Source organism: Anabrus simplex, chromosome 1 (genome assembly GCF_040414725.1).
Source record: "Anabrus simplex isolate iqAnaSimp1 chromosome 1, ASM4041472v1, whole genome shotgun sequence".
Classification (NCBI taxonomy): Eukaryota; Metazoa; Arthropoda; class Insecta; order Orthoptera; family Tettigoniidae; genus Anabrus; species Anabrus simplex.
Genome location: NC_090265.1, coordinates 914,358,679 through 914,374,117, shown reverse-complemented (window position 1 = coordinate 914,374,117; position 15,439 = coordinate 914,358,679). Strand labels below are relative to the sequence as shown.

Genomic DNA, 15,439 nt, shown 5'->3' with positions numbered 1-15,439 from the left:
GATCGGGAGAGTAATTTCGATTTCACTGAGCTGAGTGAAATGTCCCTTGGTCTCTAGCATCAAACACCAAAGCATAGTTATGTTCATCCATTTAATTAACCTGTCACCATTCTCATTGCTTTTTATCATGTCCCAATGAGGTCTAGTGGCTGCTCTCAGGATTACAGTGCTTTTTAGGCTTTCATGGCCAGAACTGATGCTGTTGTCTGTGGTGCTTCAAGTTGCTGTGCCATGTCGTATCGCTAAAAGGGCAAGAAGAAGCGTGCATTACCCTAGAGGGCAACACTTTCATTGAGCAGTCGACTGCTGAGTATAAATACTTCTGCCTTTCTCTTCGCTAACAATTAGTCTTGACAAAGCCTACTGAAGGGGTTGGGAGGGAGTGACAGGTAAAAATAATTGAAAACTATCAATATTAGTGTCAAATCCATACTTTTTGGGGTCTCTGAGGTGGATTGTGACATTCCGCATGCCGTTTAAATCCATTTTCAGTCTCCATCAGTAAGCGGGTCATGAGGGGTGACAAAGAAAATGTCTAGAATGACTGGGATCAGTACTAGTTGTTAGAATTTAAGGTATTGAAATAATTTTGAACTTTCAACAAGTTTTGGGCTTTTCTAGTCTGACTGGTGACAGACCCATACAATGAAAAGCAAATTATAAAAGAAATAGTCATAAATTATCAATCAGCATCACAATACAGAAATCAGTAACAGGTAACACAAATCCTAAAAGTTCAAAGTACCCGGGCAGTGGATGGAGCAATTTTAAATTTAAGACATGTTCCTTGGCCTATTTATAACGAATACTGTGGAGCAGCTCAGGTCCACTAGTATCTTTATAAAAATAATGCGCTAACTCTTTAGTCCTTGGAATTTAAGGTATTTAAATAATTTTGAACTTTCAACAATCGTCATTCATCTTATGACTGTGAACTTTCTGCTGATTTTACTTAAAGTTAAGCATAGCCTATGCAAAGTTCTGTAAGTGCAGTGAATCTGATTGAAAAATCAGGAATTCTAAAACTATATTCCATTCACTGCAGTTAAATCACAATGTAAATTTGAAACTTATACTATATTATTTTGATGATATTACATCCACAAATTAATTTATAGTTTGTTCAAAATTTCACCTATAATTTAAATTATATCGTTGGTCAGGTGAATCAGATCACTGATTTATTTTGCATGTAAGAACGGAATGTATGTACCAGTGAGTGAATTAAATTACTATGTTGAGTGTAAAATTTTTTTTAAGTGTTTAAAAAATGTATAAAATTGTGTTACAGTCTTAATTTGTAAAAAACAGTCCAGTACTCCTACACAATTCAAACAGTAGTGATAGACAAAATATTTGAATTATCCAAACAAATTTAATTTACATGAGTTCCAAGTGTTAAAGAAATATACAGTCAATATTAAGGATGATTTACTCAATAACATAATTATTTATGGCGTTTAAATATATATATTTACCATGCTTTCTACCTGAATATTACAGTGCGTGTAAAAAGTATTCGTATGACTCTGCCTATTTTAGAAAAAAAAGAAGTTTTCATACGTTTAGGTAGGTTTATGGATTGAAAAAAATCAGTCATTTAGTATTCAAATACCTTTATTCATTCCATAAATAATATAAAAACAAAACATTGTCACAAACTTGTAAAAAGGTAAGAAGCAAATAATATCTCTTTTGGGACCGACAAAAAGTATTCCTATGACTCCTGTCTTCTGTACATTTCTCCATCAGTCCGTTGAAATCGATATTTTGTGGGATTGCCCTTGGCGGTTATGACAGCTTGGATGCGATTGGGCATTGATTTTACTAAATTAGTACAGTGGGAAGGGGGTATTTTCTCCCATTACCCCTTGAGAGCATTTTATAAATCTGTTTGAAATGCATCTACGTAGACCTCATTTTTGTTGCAAGATAGTGCCATAAATGCTCAATTGGTTTTAGGTCAGGGGGCTGGGGAGGGGTTTCCAAGCATTTGGGAGTGTTGTACAACAGCCAGAGCTGGGTATTTTGGATCATTGTCCTGTTGAAAAAGATAATCACTTCCCAGTCCCATTTTATAAACACTGGCAGGTAAGTTTTGCTTCAAAATATTGATGTACATTCGCTGGTCTATCTTGCCTTCAATGAAATGAAGATTCCACTCCTTTAGCACTCATACACACCCCCATACCATCACTGAACCGCCCTAATGTTTCACAGTAGGAATCAGGTTCCGCTGTTGTAGCTCGGTGTTTGGTTGCCGCCACAATTGGAGGTTCCCGTCTAGCCCGAAAATGTTGTACTTGTTCTCATCAGTCCTGACAGTCCTGTTGAAGACCTGCAGACCTGTGTTTCAGTGCTCCGTGGCAAAGCATAGCTGTTTAAGACGATTAACCTTGTTCACATAGAACTTCTTACGTCGGCGACGCCTGTGGAAGTCCATTTGACGAAGGGTGTTACGCACTGTTGACTCGCTCACACTAGCACCTCGCTGTCCCAGCTCAGCAGCAATTTTTGGAGCACTGGATCACAGATTTTTCTTCACTTCTCGGACAGTGAACTGCTTGTCTGCCTGGATCAGGGCCCAGGGATGGCCAGTTCTAGGCTTATTGTATCTTTTTGTCTCGGAAAAGCAGTCGATGATTGACTGCACAGTTGATTTAGGCTTCCCAACTGCTTCTGCGGTCCTTTCGAGTGACCATGTCTTGTTGTGAAGCCGGATGATAACTTTTTGTTTGCTGGGAGTAGTTTCCAGACTCTTTCGCCCCATTCTGATAACGTCTGAATGCACTCAAACGGTGTCCTGTGAACATCTGAGTCGAAATGAGTGAATAGGATACGTCCGAGCCACAGTAGCGTGCAAAACATCATTAGCAGGGATTGGAGGGCTGATTTTACTAGCGAAAATGAGGGTCGTGTGAATATTTTCTGCAAGTCCAAAACAAAAATGTTTTTTTTTTTACAAGTTAATGACAATGTTTTGTTTTATGGAACAAATAAAGGTATTTGAATACTGCATGAATCATTTTTTCTTTCAATCCAATAACCTAGCTAAACGTATGAAAAATTCATTGTTTTCTAAAATATGCAGGGTTGTATGAATACTTTTTACACTCGCTGTATGTAATCATGATGTAGAGGAGCATGAGGCAAATGAAAATGAAGTAGCAGACAAGAGGAGGAAAAAGAGTACAGAATCAAAAGTAAGTGATTTCACCATCATGACATTTCCTATCATAAGACGGTTTATATATTTTATGTGCAGCATTGAAGATGGTACATATGAAATGACTGAGGAATGAAGTTGTTGATAATAATGTTTACTTGTCTTTCTGGAAAATGAACATGCACCTGAGGCAGAAAAAGCACAAGATATTTGAAAGATTTTTTGCAGGATATTGATAATCAAGGTGGTCTCGAAACGTTCCTATAAACTTGCATAATCGGCTTCACCCTGCAAATTGTAGTATTATAATTAATTATATATGGATAGTGTCAGATTGGTGGCAACTATGGACTTGCAAATAAATAGTAGTATTTAAGATATTTGTAGCCTCCGTGGCGCAGGTGGCAGCGTGCTGGCCTCTCAGCGCTGGGTTCCGTGGTTCAAATCCCGGTTACTCCATGCAAGATTTGTGCTGGACAAAGTGGAGGCGGAACAGGTTTTTCTCTGGGTACTCCGGTTTTCCCTGTCATATTTAATTCCAGGAACACTCTCCGATATCATTTCACTTTATCAAATTATCAAATTATTATAATTAATGAACCACCTTTCCAATACACAAAATCCTTATATTTAGGATGAAACTATTTAATCACAAATTGGACATGTTTCACTCAACTTTGTGAGCATCATCAGCAATAGTTAACATAAATCATTGGTGGGTTTTTTAAGAATAAACATGATGAGAAACGCTAAAATCGCACATGATGGTTGAAAAACGAGTTCACTGGTGATAAAATGTCGTCTAGATCGGCGTAATTTAGCCTTTATGGGACTCCTTGCGTTGTAATTTCTGCCATTATTTTATGCAGTAATATGTTGAAATTGTTCTTCTAACGAAAAAATGCTGATCTATTATATCACTGGTGATAAAATGTCGTCCCTTGGTTATTTACTTAGGTTTGACCGTCAAACCTAAGTAAATAAGCAAGGGACCAGTTCACACACGGGATACATTCGATCAATTTCATATAATAGATCAGCATTTTTTCCGTCAGAAGAACAATTTCAACATATTACTGCATAAAATAATGGCAGAAATTACAACGCAAGGAGTCCCATAAAGGCTAAATTACGCCGATCTAGACGACATTTTATCACCAGTGAACTCGTTTTTCAACCATCATGTGCGATTTTAGCGTTTCTCATCATGTTTATTCTTAAAAAACAGCAACATAGTCTATAATAAGAACTCACCCTGATTTGAAAAACTTATTTTATCATAAACAGTCTTAATATAATCGAGCGTAGATATGTTGGACAACGATTTTTAAGAACATCTAATTACCATATACTATTTTTAACAATTAAGCCATCCATTTCATTTTACATTTTAAACAATCTGAATGATAAAATTTTTTTGTTTTAATAGACATAAATAATCTTATTGATTATTTTTAAAGTGTTAAATTTATATAATTTTATCAATGTATATTAGACATTCTTTTGTGATATACACCAGGATCAGGGCCCTGACCCACCAATGATTTATGTTAACTATTGCTGATGATGCTCACAAAGTTGAGTGAAACATGTCCAATTTGTGATTAAATAGTTTCATCCTAAATATAAGGATTTTGTGTATTGGAAAGGTGGTTCATTAATTATAATAATTTGATACTTTGAACTCCAATACGGTTGGAAAATGAGATTTATAACTTGTAATAAATCATTTCACTTCGTCTGTCATTCATTAATCATTACCCTAGAGGAGTGCGACAGGCTTTGGCAGCCGGCACAATTCCTATCCTCACCGCTAGGTGGGGGCCTGGCTAATAATAAGGGAAGAAGCGTTTATATTACATCTTGGGTTGCATCCAAAGGCACAACATGGCTTACCAGAGAAGGAATTTATTAGCAGAAGCAAAGGATGTGTGGCAACTCATCTTGTGTGCCTATTTCAGAGTTGCCAAGTACTACGGATTTTCCATAGTTTCTATGATTTTCTCTCATATACAGCAGCAATACAGAAGTGGTACTGATTATCACGGATTTCATGAAATCATAATGCTCTTCATAAATTCTCCATTTCTCCAGCGAACATGAAAAAATGTCATACTTTGGAGACGTGGTGTTAGAAATCAGTTCATGAAAAATGATGAAATAGTGGCATTTGCTCCTTGAACAACGGGCGTAACATCTTTTAAATTCCTAGCATATATGCTAGGTTTCTGTTTATCTGTGATTTAGTGATAAGTTGCCTGCGCTGAGTATAACTTTTGTTGCATGTTTTTGCTGCAAATTTATGTTTAGTCCAAGCATTTATTTTGGTAAAGTTAAGAACAACATGAACTAAAGTAATAGGAAGTTGTGTAATTGTAAGAACAATGAAGACCCATGTGATTGTGGAAAAAGACAATCTTTAGCGAATCACTATTACCGAAAGCAGTACACAGAAAAGTTTTCTTGCCTAGGACATTCTAAATTTCACCGAAACACTTGTTCTATGGAACGTGCAAATGTGCTTTTTCAATTAAACATGGAGAACCCGATGACTGTCCATGCTATGAAAAAAAGAAAACCATTAAGAGCATGGATGCATCGAAGGGCAACGAAAGATACTGTTGTGTTCTTTACCACAAAAAGTGACAGTAATAGTGTGTGTATTTTCACACTTTTTTCTTTGGTTTAACATAACCTTCTCTTATCTGCAGAAGACCATGCCACTACAGACAACCACCTTTGCAGGTTGGCACCTCTGGTATTTCAGTGTGTTGGATTGGTAAACATATTGCGTTTTATTTGCTTAAGAAGAACATGTATGTTCAATATGTTTAATAAAAGCATTCTGGCTTTGTAAATAAAATATCATTAAACAAAACTATGTTACATGTTGTAATTTTCATAAAAAGACAGTTCTTTGAATACATTTCTTGTGAACATTGTTGTTAAAATTTTTGTTTAGATTTCTCCCAGCAGATAGCAATGCACTTCAGGTTTATGCTGCTAGCTATCTCTACTGATTGCTAACGTGTGCAGTTTCAAATTTGTCCTGTGAATTATACAATATTTTGCTTATGCCTATGCTGGTGTGCCAAAGGGTTTAAATCTAGGGCAGAAAATTAATTTTGGAAAAGCCATTCGTAGTACACGTGTAGGGCACAAGATCAACCTGTGTTTCAAATTTCAGCTTTCTAGGTATTTTGTATCTGGAGATTTTGTGATTAGTCTGTGATATTTTGCTTTTTATTTATATTTATTTCATATGAGTTGTGCATAGTCTAGTGCCAGAGTACAGTTCATTATTGTATTTAGAGAACCTTACAAAGCTATTGAGTCTGACAGTGTAGCTGCGAAAACAGATTAAAAATAATTCCAGTGGTGCAATAATTCTGGATATCATTTACTTCTTGATAATTCTTTTTAAAATGCTGCTGTCTGCTCTATTTTCATGTAATATAATTATAAATGATGATAAAATAACTATAATCAGAGAGTATATTAATGGGATATAAATTATTTTTAAATGAAAACAGTGTTGGGAAATATTTCAACTACGTAATTCAACATAAAAGAATAATTCTAATGGATTTGTATTACTGTTAATGTGTATTAATGTTAAGGAACTTTGTTATTAAAGTACAAGGTGAATATTTTAAGCAAGGATAGTTTTTCTATAAAATTCGAACCAATAAATATATTGAATACCGTAATTTATTTTTTGTTAGATTCTTCATTGTTTTAGCCACTTTTCTACATAGTATCAGGCTTTATTTAAGCATTTGTCATGGAATATGGTAAGTTTTGTAGACCCTCCTCAAAGAAGTCAGCTCTCTGTGAGGGAAGCCATTCCTGAATCGTCATTTTGTTGTCAGTATGGCAGCACTTGCTAGCAAGGAAGTTCTTCAAATGCAGGAATATGTGTCAGTCACTAGGTGCAAAGTGAAGTGTACAGAGAGGAGGGATGATCCAATTTGTACCAGCCAAACAATTCATTCAGAATTTGCGTTTAAACGGGGGGGGGAGTCTCCATTGTCATGAAGCAACAAAACTTGGCAGACAGCTGCAAAACACAGCATCTGGCCCAAAACATAGTTGCCATAATCTTGTGAGCTGTGATTTTCACTTTCATCAATGGTAATATATGCTGCCTCTGTGGATCCGTGGTAGAGTGTCGGCCTCCGGATCCCAAGATAGCGGGTTTAAACCCGGCAGAGGGAGTCGGATTTTTGAAGGGCGGAAAAAAGTCCATTCGACACTCCATGTCGTACGATGTCGGCATGTAAAAGATCTCTGGTGATACATTTGGTATTTACCCGACAAAATTAATTAAATCTCAGCCATAGACGCCCAAGAGAGATCCGGTTTACTCTATGTCCGCTAGATGGCAGACAGAGTAAACCGGAACATTGAAATTGACGAGCAGACAGCCAGATGGCGTCAAATCGAAATGTCTGCAAAGGGTAGCTGAGGCCATACCATTATTATTATTATTATTCTTATTATTATTATTATTATTATTATTATTATTATTATTATTATTATTATTATTATTAATTACTGTCTCATTGCATGGATTCAGGAGTCACTTTGCACACCTATGTCTCATCCCCATGGTGAGGGGTTCCAATAATTCATAAATTTCTTTATAGAATCAGGTCAAAAATGTTAAGTACAGCCATGGCTCTTGATTTTGTTTTTCTTACAAAACATTTTTGGAACTCATTGATAGCACAACATCCCAAAGTCCATCTTTCCTGAAACAACTTTTTGGAGAATTGACGTTGAAACTTGTGGTGAACTCGGTGACTGTATGGAAAATGTAAACTGCATTATTTTCAGAAATTTTGTCATCTACTATCTGCACGGCATCGTCAGTAATTACCGGCTGGTTGTAGCGAGGGTCATCATGAATATTCTCTCAACCTGTCTCGGATAATCTGACCCACTTATGAATTTTGTCATCACTCATCACTTGTAGCATTGGGGCCACATACTTCATTTATCTGGCATAAATCTATGTCGATGTCTCATTTCTTGCTATCAAGAACCAAATATTTGAGCTTATTTCCCACATGACAGGGTGTTCAAACCTTAAACATTTGTCACACAATTCATAGTGCACACTGCTTATGTAGTTACAAATGGTATCAGTTTGTGTGCTAGGGATATGCCTATGAAGTCAGTGTGAATGTATAAAATTACACTCTGGCTGTCTGTAGATATTGGTGAATAATCCATGCCTTAAGAAAATCTTAAAATATTTTCTGGATAGTAGTTTTATTACAACAGTTATATTGCAAGGCATGCAAACACACTACAGATATTCAATTTCACCAGTAAACTGCTAAAATTAATTTATTGTATTACATTTAAAAACTTTGTAGAAGTTAACAGTAATGTTGTGCTTCTGTTTACATTTCTGGTATTAATGTAAACTGATTCTTGGTGGTGCTATACATCACCTGGTAGTAGCTATAACATTTAAGCTAATTACTCATATTCCAGAATTTCTATTTTTAATCAAGTTGTCCTCATTGCAGTCTGAATTTCAAGAATATTTTGCAAAATGTGTATACAGTATTTTTACAAAAAATAGATCTCCCACTCCAATGTAGATTGCTTTTTCTTTTTAATGTGGGTTGTGGCTGTCCAGCTATCCCCATCTCTCATACATATACCCTGAACCTTTGTTAATCCATCTTAATCCTTCCAGGATGGGCTCAGCATCCTTGCATCAGTTTGCTGAATCTTGCTTGAAGGCATCATACGTTCAGAAAAACGGATGATGAGTCTAACCAGCAACAGATCTTGAGTAATCCTGTCTCCTATCAACAACAGATGCCACTATGCATGACAGTATGCTTCATGCACAGTATTTTTCTGAAGAAGACGTGCTACTCTGAAGAAGAGAAAATGTGGACACTTTGAATTAAGAGTGAAATGGTAGAATATCAAGACTTTTTTAAACTTTTAAAATTGTGGACTTATAGCTGTGTCCCTTCACACGATACATTTTTAATAATGCTGAACAAAAATGTATTAGGTGATATTCATAATTATTAATATGAAGGTCCTGGGGTGTTGCTAGCTGTGTCTATAACAGTTTTCCTACTCATCTGTTGGAAAAACATTGTTCTTTGCTTCCCAAAACAGCCATCATTCTACACCTTACATTGTAGGAGTGATACAAAATTGCTGTTTGGGGAATATGGATTTTCACCTGAATATAGTCATCCTTTGTGTAGATTTTTCTTGGGATTTTACCCACTGCAGTAGAATACTAGCTTAATGCATTTCCAGTCCCAGATACTATATTGCTTTTCTAGAAAAGAGAAAAAATTCTATTTAAATGTGACAAGGTAACCTATTGCACACATTTCTTAACAATGACAAAGCAAAGTTGATATCACACAACTCCCTCTGCAATAATTTTCAAACTAAATTAATACTTTTCAGTACAAGGTTATCCAAATTGATTGAGTTGCTTTATGAGTGACAGTGCCTCTCCTGTCTTTTAACGATTTCGGGCTATTCAGGCGCTTCATAACGGAAGAGAAGTTATTTCTAATGGCCAAGAATTAGGGAAAAGGTGACCATTTTGTCATGTATAGTTTCTTTAAAGTAACACATTTATTCTCAGCTATAATAATTTTGTGTGGCTATTTCTAGCCAAGTGCAGCCCTTGTGAGGCAGATCCTCCGATGAGGGTGGGCGGCATCTGCCATGTGTAGGTAACTGCGTGTTATTGTAGTGGAGGATAGTGTTATGTGTGGTGTGCGAGTTGCAGGGATGTTGGGGACATCACAAACACCCAGCCCCCGAGCCATTGGAATTAACCAATGAAGGTTAAAATCCCCGACCCGGCTGGGAATCGAACCCGGGACCCTCTGAACCGCAGGCCAGTACGCTGACCATTTGGCCAACGAGTCGGACATTCTCAACTAATGTTCTGTTTAACTGTTGCCAACGGGGCAAGCTCTCACTGAAGAAAACATACCACATGCTGAATAACATCATAGAATTGTTGCATTTCGGAAATATAAAAAACAAAGTTATTTAGCTCCAGATTAAGATTATGGGCTGCACAGTGAATAAAATCTGCATTTGGTACTAGTTCCTTCATCCTTCTTTGAAGTCATACTTTCCAGTCATGTTGACTGTTCCATTGAAACCTTGCCCTCTAGAATTGTTGATGTTGTTGCCCATTTTACGTAGAATATCTAAAATCATGCACGCATAGCTTTTGCTTCTCTTAATGGTCACTTCCATAAATCCAACAAACGATTCCTTTATTCTGAGTCTGTTTTCATCATTGTTCTCAATGTGGCAACCTATCTGATCACTGCACTGATCTCTTTTGGAAGTGTATTGTGTGGTATCTAAGATTATAGATACAATACAATGGTGCCTCTCTGATTTCAGCTATTAATCACTTAAGAATTCCTTCTGAGGTATTTGTTGGCTAAACGGTAAGTCGTATCACAAAACGGATGGCACAATCTGGGTTCAATTTGCAGTGATCTACAACTTTGGTCCTATGACTTTTTGTGTATCGCTCTCCAAACTTATTCAGCTGCTAAGGGTTGTGATATACATGTACAATTAGGGTTTTGGATGTAACCCATTTTTTCTGGGTTCTTGAGTACACGCATTCTGTGTATCGGAGAATAAACATTGCTCAAAAATGTGAATTTGAATGAAAATGCATATTTACTGAACATTTAAGTGCAAGTGACTACGTTTTGAATTTGCGCAGAGATGGTTATAAACATTTATTAACGGAACAGAGCGCAGTCGAGGGGTATCATATAGACTTCTTAGTCAGGCAGCAAGTATTTGATTCCCACTAAGTCCAAGGAATTTTCCTAGCATAAAAATACACATTTTCTTGAACATTCTGGAATCATCTCGACTTTGCTACAAGAAAGACACTTCGAATTGAATGGTATATAAAAGATCAGACTACAAGACAAACTGTTAGTATAGCTGAAAAGGAGAATTGAGTACAAAAATAGCAATGAAGAGGCAGCAACAAAAAGTTGGGTATGGGAGTATGCAGAATGTACAGATGAGTCTACTGCCATGCGATGAAGGAATAGTGAACAGTTTCAGTGCCTCTGGTGTTTCTACTGGATAGCTGGGGAAGGTACACAGGTTTTTTTTTTTTTTTTTTAACTTTGCTTTGTATAGACACAATATATCACAATTTATATATTGAGTATGGGTCGTTACGGAAAACGGTTTACAACTGGGTGGAAGGTTGGAAAACAGGACGCACATCAGTGGACAAGGGAACCAGTTCTGGAAGGAATGTGACAGTGTCAACATCAGCCAATATTGCCCGGGTCGAACAGGCCATCTAAGGAAACAATTGCGTCACATTTACCTTACGAAAATGGAGGCAGCCACAGGAATTAGCCGAAACACCCTGCAGCGGATCGTGCATGGCCACTTACAGTTGGGGAATGTGTCACCCCCGTGGGTGCCTAGACTCCTGTCTGCAGATGAAACGCAGAGGTGTGTGGACATGTGCAGAGAACTTTTGCAATGTCATGATCAAGATCCTGCCGACTTCATGGCTAGGCTTGTGACTGGTGATGAAACATGGCTCCATTACCATGAGCCACAAACGAAACAACAATCGATGCAATGGGTGCTGCCACACCCAGTATACTGTTCCGACTTGGCACCAAGTGATTATCACCTGTTTGGGAACATGAAGAAACCTATAATTACATAAATTCCTATTCTTCAGTTATTAGCACATATTTACATATTTTTAAATCAACATGCTAGATCATTTTATTGCATTTCTGTTTTGTGTTACTTAAATGGGGAAGAACCTGTGATCTATCTAATCGTAATACTGTATAAACATTCACTGCCCTAATTGCATAGTATATGTTGTACTACTTCTGCATATCAGCATGCAGCTGTATGTTTCTTATCTTATCGATTGCACTCACCGTAGAAGCCGGGGAGTTCCTTGTCCATAGCCATATTGCACCATGTGTTTGACCTTCCTCCCAACTGTGTGAGACCAAATGAGTATCACTCGCATGTAGTTCATTTCTGGTGCTGTGAAATGCAAGGCAGTACTACAACGCCTAAAGTAAAAGCAATAAGATGTTATTGTCTGCAACAATAATGTTCAAGAGTTTAAGGATAATTTTAGTTCAGATGGATCCATCCTGTTCTGCCAATCATGTGGGAAAGCACTAGAGGCTGAACAGCGATCTAAAGTCACACAACCTAGGAGGGCAAGAAACACATCACTGCAGTTTTGCGCCTGATGAAGCAACAACCTCTAATGATGCAGGAGGATACATTTCCAGTTTATTGTGAAGATTTATGTAGGGCATTTGTGTCGGCCGACATACCTATTTCTAAGGTAAATAATCCAGTGTTAAGGAAGTTACTCTCCAAATCAACATTGAGAAAAATGTATCTTCCATAGTGTTACCAACAAACTCTACAACAAATTTGTTTGGTGTGTAAAAATGAGAACATCTGGGTTATGTTAGACAAACCTTCAGACTCTACTGGCAGAAAAGGTGGGAATGTCATTCTTAGGGTATAAAAAACAGTGATTTAGAAAAAAAATGTTGTACTAACAATCCAAGAAATGAATACTACAAACAATGTGACTGTTGGAAGATAATTTAATGAAGCAAATTTTGTGACCAGGTGGTGTGAAGTTTGACAATGTTTTATTGTTATCGATATGCTGCAGCACAAATTAAACATTTCAGGTTACTCATCATTTTAATTTCCCCTTGTCCAGCTCCTGCCAGGTCGGGGTGTTGATGGCACTTCTCCACCATTGCCTCTCCTTCCACCACCCCGCTTCACTAATTGTATTCCAGTCCAGTCCATTCTTCTTTTTGTTTCTTTTTGTACTCTTCGTGACACAGTCCATCCATCTTGCTCTAGGCCCCTCTCTTTCCTTCTATCTTAGCCTCTAACACTTATTTTGGTATCCTTACCTCCTCCATCCTCATAACAGGTCCAAATAATCTCAATTTACTCTTTAAGCATCAGGTTACTAAAAAATTGGAAATGCATTTAGGCTATTTGAAGGATGATTCAGTATCTATCTTGCTTAATCCTGTGTATGTGTATTGTGCAATGAACAGTGTGATACATATCACGTAATGAAGTGCAAGAAGATAACAGTCTCTCTGAATCAATTTTGCTCTGAACAAAGTGCTCCTTGCGTGAATTGTAATTTACTTAATTCTGCCTCATAAGGATGTGCATCATCATGTAAGATGAGGACAACCTTAGAAAGTTTCCTAAGTCTCTTGGAATTGGTAGCATATCACAATCATCTTAGAGATTTCTTATACTCTATGACTGTAATGGTTCTCCCTTTCTCAAGAAATTTACTTGCCTACATTATGCTCTCATTAAGAGATGACTACTCCCTCCCCATGCCTTTGCTGGCAAGACCTAGTGATCACGGTTCACTATGTCTTCTGGTATGGGCTAGAACAAATTTGTTACTTTCATCGACCTGTCTGTCTCATCCTTTACTTTGACTATATGGAAGTGACTGATGTATAAGTGATGCTAGTAATGCCATTCCTTATGCAGCCAGTTCCTGTTATGCATGGTGTGAAAAGGTTGCTCATAGTCGGTTAGTGCATGCATTTTAGTAGGCTTGGCAGTCTCATATGTGATAGCCTGTTGGTGGTTAATAAATCTATCTAAAAGCAAATTCTGGCGTGATTAGGAAAGCAACGGGGAAACTACCTTGCTCCTCATTTCTCAAGTATGCCTCTTAACTTATTCCTAGGCCATCAATGACAGCTGACCACTCAACATACAACTCTCTCCCCCATCATGGCACAACTTTGATACTAGTACTAGGCCTATGTGTTTCATGGTAGAGTTAGTAATATTATTTGAAATGAATATAACATTTTTGCATCTTTCAAATGCGTGACTCAGAAGTAAGAGCGTGGTTTAAATTGACTATTCTTTATATACATGTACAATTGAATGTTTTCAGTACATCTGAATATAGTTTCTTTTAGGTACGAGTGAAGGTGCGATGCTGTGGCCTGAATACATCAGATTACTTGGTTGCTAATGGAGAGTATGATTTCAAACCAAGTTTTCCCTACGTACCAGGGTATGAAGTAAGTGGCAAGATTACAGAGGTGGGATCCACTGCTGCTAGTGAAGGCTTTGCTGTTGGCGATCGAGTTGTTGTCCTTAACAAGTTAACATTCGGTGGCCTAGCAGAGGAATGTATCGCCAAAACCATGGTAAGCCGCTGGTTATACGTAATTATCCATTTCTATCATTGGCCTACACTGTTAACATACTTCGTAAAGTTTCATCCTTTGAATTTTTCCTTGTTAATAAATTAAAGTACTCCTCCCCCTCCTTTGCGCTACAGATCCATTGACTTTCAACCTACTGATCAGCAAATGAGCAATGCTGTCCATAAACACAAGTGCATCAGGATATTCACACAAATTTAAGTGAAAATTGTTCCTGCTCTCTCAAGTGGTTGTGAAGGACCACTCTCGACTGTCAAGAGTTCTTCTGATGACGCAGAGCACAGTTCTCTGCAAAACGTAAAGAATTTCACCTTATTTTCTTGACACGGCATTAGCCCAAAAGCCTTATACAGTTCATATCAATAAGTACGGGCTGTGAAAGCATCAGTGGCAACTAATGTCCTTGTATTTAAGACTGGCAAATGATGAACTCTTGAAAAAATGTGCAAGGATCTAAATGAGAACTTACACTCTATAATTTGGCAAAAGTGCCCTAAACAAACCTTTGTTTCCAAATTCAGAGTTGATATGGCAGTTGTGAATGCTGTAGGGGAATTCAATATGGGTGCATTTGCCTGCAATAAACTCAGGATGGTAACTGAAGAAAGAGAACTGCGTGGCACTTCGTACAGGGTATGTGTGGAGGATGACAGAACAAGGAAAAGTGCCACCAAGGATAAAGTGGAGAGAAAACTGCAAGAAAGAAGAGTAGAATGCTAAAACCTATTGCTGAGGAGAGGAAAAGGGCCAAGGAAAGAGAAATGTATGGTGCTGGGAAGTTTTCATGCACCTACTGTAAGATAAAATAGTATTTTTTTTACAAAATTAGCTTTTTCTCAAAACTTTATTTTTCAGTATTCAAAATGCTCTAAGTGCAATATTTTTTGCCTGATTGCATGCCTATATTACCTTATGAATAAAAGTTGGTATCCATTAAAAAAAATATCTCACAGAGATATCTTCAGTCAAATATGAAAATTTT

General features: G+C 37.2%; 1 protein-coding gene across 4 annotated transcripts in view; it reads left to right on the top strand.

Annotated features, from left to right (window-relative positions):
• The window catches only part of LOC136857743 (quinone oxidoreductase-like protein 2 homolog), a 64,045-nt gene that overhangs the window by 4,463 nt on the left and 44,143 nt on the right, over window positions 1-15,439 (top strand). For 3 of the 4 annotated variants that reach the window (XM_067136636.2, XM_067136637.2, XM_067136635.2), the window contains 2 exons: window positions 8,880-9,109; window positions 14,206-14,439. In XM_067136636.2, coding sequence (XP_066992737.2) covers window positions 9,107-9,109; window positions 14,206-14,439 — 237 coding nt within the window. In that variant the 5' untranslated portion in view covers window positions 8,880-9,106. The remainder of the gene's footprint in view (window positions 1-8,879; window positions 9,110-14,205; window positions 14,440-15,439) is intronic. The other variant, XM_067136634.2, reaches the window with a different exon arrangement.